At 46.2% G+C, this 10,218-nt stretch overlaps 1 protein-coding gene across 1 annotated transcript; it reads left to right on the plus strand.

Annotated features, from left to right (window-relative positions):
• Positions 1–527: 527 nt before the first annotated feature.
• Positions 528–4,103, plus strand: CNPY2 (canopy FGF signaling regulator 2). The gene is made up of 6 exons (XM_061132118.1): positions 528–933; positions 1,527–1,639; positions 1,785–1,900; positions 2,949–3,152; positions 3,314–3,410; positions 3,941–4,103. Exons 2-6 carry the CDS (start codon positions 1,552–1,554, stop codon positions 3,982–3,984), a joined length of 549 nt encoding a protein of 182 aa, XP_060988101.1. The 5' UTR covers positions 528–933; positions 1,527–1,551; the 3' UTR covers positions 3,985–4,103.
• The last annotated feature ends 6,115 nt before the right edge of the window (positions 4,104–10,218 follow it).

A 10,218-nucleotide genomic window follows, 5' to 3' on the forward strand; every position in this document is an offset into this window, starting at 1 on the left:
TGACAAGTGTCACACTACAATCTAACAAAATCGCTTCGAGTGAAGTTAAAGACAGCTAAGCACTACCACAGACACCTTACATGAAAAAAGCCAAAGCAACTCTTTTGGAAACCCAATATCACAACTGGAAAAAACTAAGTCAAAGTCTCACCCAGAAATGAAGATAAAATTCTCAAGTCCAAAATTCAGGATATTGGAGAAGTATGTCATTCCTGGGCAGTTAGGCCTCTGGTGTGGCTGCCTAGAACCCTAGGGTCGGATTCTTGTAAGAGGTACAGTATGGTTTCCCCGTTTTGTGTAAAATGTGAGTTGGAGAACCTGACAAACTACAGGTCCCAGGAACCTTAAAACCTGTAGCTACTAACAAAGTATCAGCGTGGTGATGTGGTGCTTCCTGGGAGATGTAGTTTCCCGGGTATTAAAACCAGGGCTTCTCACTGGCTCCCGCATACCTTTCTTTTAGCAGGTCCGAGCCCACCTAGATTGGCGTGTGTGAGCCTGACCGCCTCCGCGCACGACGTCAGGCTCTGACCCTGCTTCAAGCCACTCCTATTCTTCGGCTGACCCCTGATGGTCACGTGGAGCTCCTCGCCACGCAAGTCTGGGTCCTGCGATCCACCGGGGTCCTTGCTGTCCGGGAGCCGCTCCTAAGCTGCCTGTTCGCGCGAGAGTTTGGAGGGGCGGGTTTGGGGTCGGTCTCCGCTGTGGGACGCGTACTGCAGCGCCTCTGAGCCCCGCTTGGGAATCCACTTAGGGCTCGAGGAGCTGGCTCAGGCAGTCACCCGGGCACCCCGTGTCTGGAGCGCGCAGGAGCGCTCTGGAGACGCCTGGACAGCCCCGCTCCCCCGCAGCCAGGTGCTAGGGTCGGGAGCTAAAGTGAGACTTCGGCTGTCTTCCAGTGCCTGGGCCACGGCGGCGGCCCTGGGAGCAGAGGTGGGATGGATCCGAGCGGCACTGAGGGTCGGGGTTGGACTGGAGCGAAGGCAGTGGTGGGGTCTTTACAAAGGGGGCTGGTCCGCACGGAGGAATAGCTTATAGGCTGGAGGTGGGGATGCAGCAGTCTTCGGTGCTGGGTCCAAATAGGCCCTGGTTATTGAGCGCTCTTCTCGCCAGCCAGCCCCCTCGCTACCTCTTAGCCCCAATCAGCTACTCTCCTTGCCAGCAGCAGCTCCAAGCCTGTCGTCCTTGCTTAATCCCAGACACCAACCCATGGCTGCCACATAGCCCTGTGATCCTAGGCAGCCACCGCTTAAGTACCAACATCTAAAGGCTCACCTGTCCACGTAGTATCTGGGACTAAGACCCAAGTCCCAAGCTCGCTCTCTCGCCCGCTGCCCCTGGGCCTCCGGGACATCCAGCGCCGGAACAGAGGAGCCCCTTTGTGTCCAGGCCATTTCCTGGAAAGTAGAGCCAGATCACACTGAGGCCTTTGTAGGCTTGGGATGAGGGCTGGGGAGGGCCGGTGGTGGCGGGCCGGGCGGGCGGGGGAATGGAGTAGGCTTCTCACACCTATGCTTTAAACGCAGGTGGAGCAACCCCATCGCGTCAAAGATGAAAGGCTGGGGTTGGCTGGCCCTGCTTCTAGGGGCCCTGTTGGGAACTGCCTGGGCCCGGAGGAGCCAGGATCTACACTGTGGAGGTAAAGGCACAGAAGAAGAAGTGGGAGGAAGCAGGGTGGGATGGGGAAGATAAGAGTCTTGGAGAGGATGGGATCCAAGGCCTGGGAGAAGGATGAGTGGAAGCCCATAGGTTGATTCCTTTCTCCCCCTCCCCGCTTGCATCAGCTTGCAGGGCTCTGGTGGATGAACTTGAGTGGGAAATTTCCCAGGTGGATCCCAAGAAGACCATTCAGATGGGCTCTTTCCGAATCAACCCAGATGGCAGCCAGTCAGTGGTGGAGGTAATTTGACTGTTCCCCCAAACAGCTCACTCTAACTTTGAATGAGAACTCAACTAATGAGATATCTAAAAGATTGGGCTGTTTCATTTGGAAGAGGCTGGAGGCTTGTACCCCATATATTTGCTTCCCTGGCTCCCTAATATAGCAGAAATCCTAATACTTTGTAGAAGTTGTTAGCACACAGAGAACCTTGATCAGCCCCCCCTTTTCCATATCGTTAATCCGTGTGACTTGTGTTTTCACTATGACAGTATGGTATACATACATTCATTCAAAAAAAAATAATACATATATATATAGGTCTTATCTATATATTTAGGAAATTTGTTTTAGTAGGAAACATAATACACACAGACAGAAAGCTGTACCTAGTGAGTATTTGGGAAATGTTATGATGCTTGTGAAATGCTTTAATAGTTATCTTCAAAGCCTACACTATCTGACTGAAGCAACTTAGCACATATGCAACTGTCTGATGCTCTCCTTTTAAGGGCAGGTATTAGCCTCATTTTAATGCCCAAAAAAAAAAAAATTACTTTACAGCCATAAAAATTAAAGAAATTCAAAGGAAGAGAACACACAGTGACCAGGGTTAATCAAAGAGGTCATTTATCTATAATTTGGAAAGACACCTGTTTTATTTCTTAGGCTGGTATGATGAGGTGAAATAAGGTCACATATTTGAATGGACTTTGTTGTTGTTCAGTTGCTAAGTTGTATCTGACTCTTTGCGACCCCATGGACTGTAGCCCTCCAGGCTCCTCTGTCCATGGGATTTCCCAGGCAAGAATACTGGAGTAGGTTGCCATTTCCTTCTCCAGGGAATCTTCCCGACCCAGGGATCGAACCCAGGTCTCCTGCATTGGCAGGCAGATTCTTTACCGCTGAGCCACTAGGACTTCGTAATTACACAAATCATAATGGTTTTAAATTGGAGAAGGCTTGTTAGAATAGGTTGATCAAGCTAGATTTGGAAGGAAAAGTAAGGGTATAAATTATTAATGTCCAGAGGTAGAAGAATATGACCCAAGGCTGAGGACATTTCTAGGTGCCTTATGCTCGCTCAGAGGCCCACCTCACAGAGCTGCTAGAGGAGGTGTGCGACCGGATGAAGGAGTATGGGGAACAGATCGACCCTTCCACGCACCGCAAGAACTATGTACGTGTCGTGGGCCGGAATGGAGAATCCAGTGAACTGGACCTACAGGGCATTCGAATTGATTCAGACATCAGTGGCACCCTCAAGTTCGCGGTGAGCTATGGGAATGGGTAGCTGGTTCTTGAAAATTAGGGGGGTTATTGGAGAGCCCAAGTGGAAAGTCGGGTTCACGTCCTTGTCCTCCTCTCTGGAGGTGGAGACCAGAGGCGTCCCCTTGCTGGCTTCTCTCACTGCTTTCTTCCTTGGGTTGACAGTGTGAGAGCATTGTGGAGGAGTACGAGGATGAACTCATTGAATTCTTTTCCCGAGAGGCTGACAACGTTAAAGACAAACTTTGTAGTAAGCGGACAGGTAAGCTTCTGTCACTTTCCCTCCTGTCCTCACATCTCTGGGACCGGGCACATTCTCTGTTGTCTGTCCCACACCCTGTCCTCCGGCGGCCCCCTCACACCTCCTCCTCCAGCCTAATCCATGAAGTTAGCTTAAGAGTTAACTCATGGCTTAGGGACCTGGGTTCATCCTCTCCATTCTCTTCCTGTCAGCTTTCAGAATTTGTGGCTCCCTCACCCGAGATCCATACGGGTGAGAGGATGATGGGAAAGTTTTGTCATTTTAAAATCTATGCTGGGGGCTGGGGGGATTTCCTGGTGGTCCAGTGGTTAGGACTCTGCACGTCCACTGCCGGGGGCATGGGCTGGATCTCTGGTCAGGAATTAAGACCCCACATGCCTTGAGGTATGGCAAAAAAAAAAAAAAAAAAAGGCATTTGATCTGAAAAATGGTGGTCAGTGTGTGTTAATTTGTTTTGGGGTATGTCCTTGATAGTGGCGTATATCAGCATGAGTGGCATTTTCTTTGAAACTGTCCTGTGCTATTTGCAGATCTATGTGACCATGCCCTGCACATATCCCATGATGAGCTATGAACCACTGGAGCGGCTCAGACTGACAAGCTTGATGGATTACCCCCAGGAGGGGAAGAGGGTGGCAATGCCTTTTATATTATGTTTTTACTGAAATGAACTGAAAAAATATGAAACCAAAAGTATGAACTGTGTTGTCTTTCATGCCCAGAATTGGCCCTTACATTAGGCTTGAAAGTAGGAGATTTCAGACAGGAAGAAAAAAAGGGAAGGAAAGGAAAAGCTTTGGGAATTGTATAGTGCTAAGGTAGAAGGGCAGGAGGAGAAGGGGACGACAGAGGACGAGATGGTTGGATGGCATCACTGACTCAATGGACATGGGTTTGGGTGGACTTCGGGAGTTGGTGATGGACAGGGAGGCCTCACGTGCTGCGGTTCATGGGGTTGAAAAGAGTTGGACACGACTGAGCGACTGAACTGAACTGAAGGTAGGAGGAGCCTGAACCATAATTCTTTTGTCATCTGAAATTCCTCATGGACTAACAAACTAGATAAGCATTTATTCAGTGCTTACTCAGTATGATGTGTTTAGAGTCTAATTGTGAGAAGAGCAACCTCTATGCGTAAGCTAGGGAGTGTGAATAAGTGTATAGTAGTACAGGGCTTCCCAGGTGGCTCAGCGTAAATAATCCACCTACAGAGCAGGAGCTGCAGGAGACGCGGGTTCAATCCCTGGGTCGGGAAGATCGCCTGGAGACGGGCATGGCAACCCACTCCAGTATTCTTGCCTGGAGAATCCCATGGACAGAGGAGCCCGGCGGGCCACAGTCCATGGGGTCGCAAAGATTTGGACATGACTGAAGGGACTTGGCATGCATGCACGCATTCATGGTAGTATAGGATTCTAGAAATCAGTGCATTCATACTGATGAAACATAAGATAGAGCGCAGTCCTGAAGGAAATGGATTATTTGACCCTCTGTACCCCTCCAGAGGGAGGGGTCAGCAAGAGCAGACAGGAAACGGCAAATGGATGTGGTCATCTCAGCTGGCAAGTAAGGGCTTCCTCAGATAGGGAGAGATGAGGTAAGGAATGTTTTTGAAGGAAAGGTCTTGCTTTCAGATTCCATGCCAACAGCAACATGTCATCTCCATCCCTAGCTATGGCCAGTTGGACTCTAAGTACACTACGGTGTGGACTACACACACTTTCTGTGTGTAGAGATTCTGGCCTGGGACACAGGATGAAAATGTAAAGGACACTTCTTTGAGGAGCTTCTAAAACACCCTGATCCTGAAGTGTGGCTGTCTCAGGGTTTGGAATGGAACATCTGTCCCTGGGAGAAACACCTGTTACTAAGGTTTATTACATTTCAAAGACTTTTAAAAAATTGTTTATTTATTTGGCTGTGCAGGGTCTTAGTTGTGGGAACTTTTACTTGCAGCACGTGGGATCTAGTTCCCTGACCAGGGATTGAAACTGGGTACCTGGCATTGGGATCACAGAGTCTTAGCCACTGGACCACCAGGGAAGGCCCCATTTCAAAGACTTTTTAAACTAAGCACTTTAGAATCTAAGGGCCCTTGGAGGTCATAGATACCCCCAAGGTCATCTTGCTGGTTCACGTCTGCAGATGAAGTAACTGATTTTACAGATAAAGAAACTGAGGCCCACAGAATCCACAGGTCCTCAAGTTCTGTATTTAGTGGCAAAACCGAATCTATAAGCTAATGTTCCCAAGTGTCAACTGATCTAAGATAGCTGTGAAGTAGCTTCTGTATGAAGTCTTTTATTCCCCTCTTCACACCTTGCACTCAGCCTGGCTGGAACGAATATGTTCAGTGAAGCTTTCTTGTACCAGAAATCCCTGTGAAATCTAACTAGCTCAGAGCAAGCACCCTGATGCTAGTTGACAACTAAATTCAGGGTCAAGTGCTAATTCTTTCTCCCATCAGTCATAAGAAATGTACCCTGTCAAATCACTTTTCCAGCTGTTACTACTAAGCGTTATGTCGTCTGTGATGCAGGTGAATAATGTTCACAGGCTCCATTCCCCGATGAGTATACCCAGTGTCCTCACGAGCATGTCCATCATCTGCTTACAGTCTAAAAGTTCTTACTCTTCCGCCAGAAAGTTTCTCAGAAACATAAGTGAGAGTACTCTTATGGGGAACTCAAAACTCTTCTAATTTACACAAAAGAAAGATATTTACAAATTTAAATAAATAAAACAAATTTAATGTTAATCAGTAACAAGTTACTTGTGATGTGCCTCATTAGTTTGTCAAGGGACAGCTGTTAAGAATGTTCCAGACCAAGAGTTTTTGCCCCTGGGACACAGACATGTGTCTTATATGGGAAAGAGTGGACCTTATCCTTGACTTGGTCCTCAGAAGGTCTAATACTGCTTATTAGATATAGAGGATATACTTTGCTTATCTCTCAATTCGTACCACAGGTTAGCACAAGGAATCCATGAATTTTTCTGAACCGTTCTGGAGGCTACTACAACTATTCTAGCCTAGTATTTGGTAGAGCATATACTCACCCCTGGCCTCCCCTGGTGGCTCAGACAGTAAACAATCTGCCTGCAGTGTAGAAGACGGGGCTTTGATCCCTGGGTCAGGAAGATCCCCTGGAGAAGGAAATGGCAACCCATTCCAGTATTCTCGCCTGGAGAATTCCATGGACGGAGGAACCTGGTGGGCTACAGTCCAGGGGGTCGCAAAAAGACTGGACACGATTGAGTGACTAACACTTTCACTTTTCACTTTCATACTCAACCTCCTATATATGGTTACACCCTACATTTTACATGCCTTCTAAATGAGTTTATCAGAAAAATGTTAGCATTTAATGAAACATTCCCAAAGACAGTGTGATAGCCTTGTTTCTTTTGTTTTTGGTTTGGTGAAGCTTATGGGATTTTAAGAAGACTCTTGAGAGTCCCTTGGACAGCAAAGAGATCTCAACAGTCCATCCTAAAGGAAATCAGGCCTGAATATTCATTGGAAGGACTGATGCTGAAGCTGAAACTCCAATACTTTGGCCACCTGATGGGAAGAACTGACTCATTTGCAAAGACCCTGATGCTGGGAAAGATTGAAGGTGGGAGGAGAAGGGGACGACAGATGATGAGATGGTTGGATGGCATCACCGACTCAATGGACATGAGTTTGAGTAAGCTCTGGGAGTTGGTGATGGACAGGGAAGCCTGGCATACTGCAGTCCACGGGGTCGTAAAGAGTTGGACACGACTGAGCGACTGAACTGAACTGAACTGAACTAATGGAGTTTTAGTTCCCCAACCAAACCCAGGCACTTGGCAGTGACTGGACTGCCAGGGAATTCCCAAAGACAGTGTTAAATGAGATCCAGGGTGACTAGGAAAATGTATTATGTGAAAATCTAGTCTATGTTTTAGAGGATTTTTTTTTTTTTTTTTTTTTTTTTGCTGTAAAAGGATTCTGAGCAGGAACAAAAATCCTTTAAATATAAGACAAAAATGAATAATAAGGGAAAAAGAAATATCTTACTCACATAACACAATTATTTAATCTTTATAACTCTAAGAAATACTAGATATTATCCCATTTTGCAGATGCAGAAAACAAGCTCAAAGAGGGGTGGGGTAGCCAAGGCTTCCTCCCCAGTGATCAGCTTATGCTTAGGCCAGTGGGGTCTTCAGATAGTCCCTAGTAGGTCTGTAAAGTAATACTTCTTTTATTTGTTTGAAAACTACCTTCGAGTTTGAACACACACCCTCTGAATCTAACAATGTACAGTGGAAAAGCACTACATCCCCTTTTCAGCCTTTTTCCAGCCTGATTATTCCTTGTAAGAAGCCCATTCTATCCCCCTGGTCTCTTTAGGTGCTAAATGTTTGCCCCTTCCACCTTTATTACCTGTATTCTGGGAAGGTCATCATTTATCATGTATTTCAGGTATGAGTGTACGAAGGTTTTACAGGATGAATGAGACTATAATTCTTTATCTTTTTGTTTGTTTAGTTTCCCAACCAGGGATCAAACCCCTGCCCCCTGCGCTGGAAGTGTGGAGTCCTAATTACTGAACCCCAGGGAATTCCCTGTAGTTCCTTATCTTTTAAAATATCTTTAAACATACCACTGAGCTAACCTGCCCAAGAGACAGTTAACAATGACTCAAAGTCCCCTTCCTCAGTTGCAGCTGATAATATACAGTCATCATCATATAAACAATACAGCTTAGTAGTTACAATACAGCTTCTGGAGTGAGGCCAACCTAGGTCTGAATTCCAGCAATGCCGATTATGAGCTATGATCCTGAGTGGGATACTTCATCTAAACCTTGCATTCCTCCTATGTAAAGATACTAGTATTACCTACATCCCTTAGAGTTGTGAGGATCAATTAAGGTAATGCATGTACCACATTTACACAGTATCTGGAAATAGTAAGTACTCAACAAATTTTAGTTATTACCTATTAAATAAAGGAGTTTGGTTTCAGTTCAGTTCAGTTGCTCAGTCGTGTCCAATTCTTTGCGACCCAGACCCCATGCACTGTAACACACCAGGCTTCCCTGTCCATCATCAATTCCTAGAGCTTGCTCAAACTTGTCCATTGAGTCAGTGATGCCATCCGACCATCTCATCGTCTGTTGTCCCTTCTCCTGCCTTCAATCTTTCCCAGCATCAGGGTCTTTGCAAATGAGTCAGTTCTTCCCATCAGGTGGCCAAAGTATTGGAGTTTCAGCTTCAGCATCAGTCCTTCCAATGAATATTCAGGCCTGATTTCCTTTAGGATGGATTGGTTGGATCTCCTTGCAGACTCTTGAGGGACTTTCAAGAGTCTTCTCCAACACCAGAGTACAAAAGCATCAATTCTTCGGCACTCAGATTTCTTTAAGGTCCAACTCTCGCATCCATAAGTGACTACTGGAAAAACCGTAGCTTTGACTATACAGACCTTTGTCAGTAAAGTAATGTCCCTGCTTTTTAATATGCTGTCTAGGTTTGTCACAGCTTTTCTTCCAAGGAGCAAACATCTTTTAATTCCATGGCTGCAGTTACCATCTGCAGTGATTTTTGGAGCCCAAGAAAATAAAGTCTGTCACTGTTTCCATTGTTTCTCTTCTATTTTCCATGAAGTGATGGGACTGGATGCCATGATCTTAGTTTTTTGAATGTTGAGTTTTAAGCCAACTTTTTAAATCCCCTCTTTCCCTTTCATCAAGAGGCTGTTTAGATCCTCTTTGCTTTTTGCCATAAGGGTGGTGTCATCTGTATCTCTGAGGTTGTTGATATTCCTCCCTGCAATCTTGATTCCAGCTTGTGCTTTATCCAGCCCAGTGTTTCTCATGATGTACTCTGCATATAAGTTAAATAAGCAGGGTGACAATATACAGCCTTGACGTAGTCCTTTCCCGATTCGGAACCAGTCTGTTGTTCTATGTCTGGTCCTAACCGTTGCTTCTTAACCTGCATACAGATTTCTCAGGAGGCAGGTAAGGTGTTCTGGTATTCCCATATCTTTAAGAATTTTCCACAGTTTGTTGGGATCCACACAGTCAAAGGCTTTAGCATAGTCAGTTAAGCAGATGTTTTTCTGCAGTTTGGTTTACTGATGAATTTTTAGGGTGCATGCTTCTACTTATCCTTGGCCACCAGAGGGCACTATTGCCCTTGTCCATTTTAAAAGAGGTCATTCCCAAGGGCAAGATGACCTCAATTCTCAGTCTTCTCTCCCTTGTCCCCTCCAGTTTTTTCAGACACTTAGCTGTATTTGGACCTGTAATTCACTTGGCTGCTTTATTCATGCTAATCCTTCTCCTTTAACTTTTCCCCTTACCTCCCCAGATCCCAAATAGCTTCAGAGAAAAGACTCTAAGCCAGTTCCTGGAAAATACCATTCAGTTCCTTTGATCCCTGTATTTTCCCGTTGATCTTATAGCAATGGATGTCAGGACTGAACAACCTCAAAATAAGTCTGCTGCAGGAAGGCGGACCATTTCCAGGGCCCGAAAAGTGTCTCTTGTCTAATATTCAGAAATGAATTGTCTGAGGAGACACACATGCTGACGAAGCAAGAGACTTTATTGGGACGGGGCAGCCGGGGGGAGACCATAGGGTAAGGGAGCCCAGGAGGGCTGCTCTGCCACGTGGCTCCAAGTCTCAGGTTTTATGGTGATGGGGTTAGTTTCTGGCTTGTCTTTGGACAACCATTCTGACTCAGGGTTCATCTTGGTGGCACACACATTGCTCAGCCAAGATGAATGCCAGCGAGTTTTCTGGGAGGTGGTCAGACATGTGGTGT

Source organism: Dama dama, chromosome 3 (genome assembly GCF_033118175.1).
Source record: "Dama dama isolate Ldn47 chromosome 3, ASM3311817v1, whole genome shotgun sequence".
Taxonomy (NCBI): Eukaryota; Metazoa; Chordata; class Mammalia; order Artiodactyla; family Cervidae; genus Dama; species Dama dama.

Excerpts from the sequence above, each read along its gene's own strand:
- CNPY2 (XM_061132118.1), top strand. The coding sequence starts at position 1,552 with ATGAAAGGCTGGGGTTGGCTGGCCCTGCTTCTAGGGGCCCTGTTGGGA. Across the intron at positions 1,901-2,948 it reads GCAGCCAGTCAGTGGTGGAG|GTGCCTTATGCTCGCTCAGA; the intron begins GTAATTTGACTG and ends GGACATTTCTAG. Across the intron at positions 3,153-3,313 it reads GTGGCACCCTCAAGTTCGCG|TGTGAGAGCATTGTGGAGGA; the intron begins GTGAGCTATGGG and ends TTGGGTTGACAG.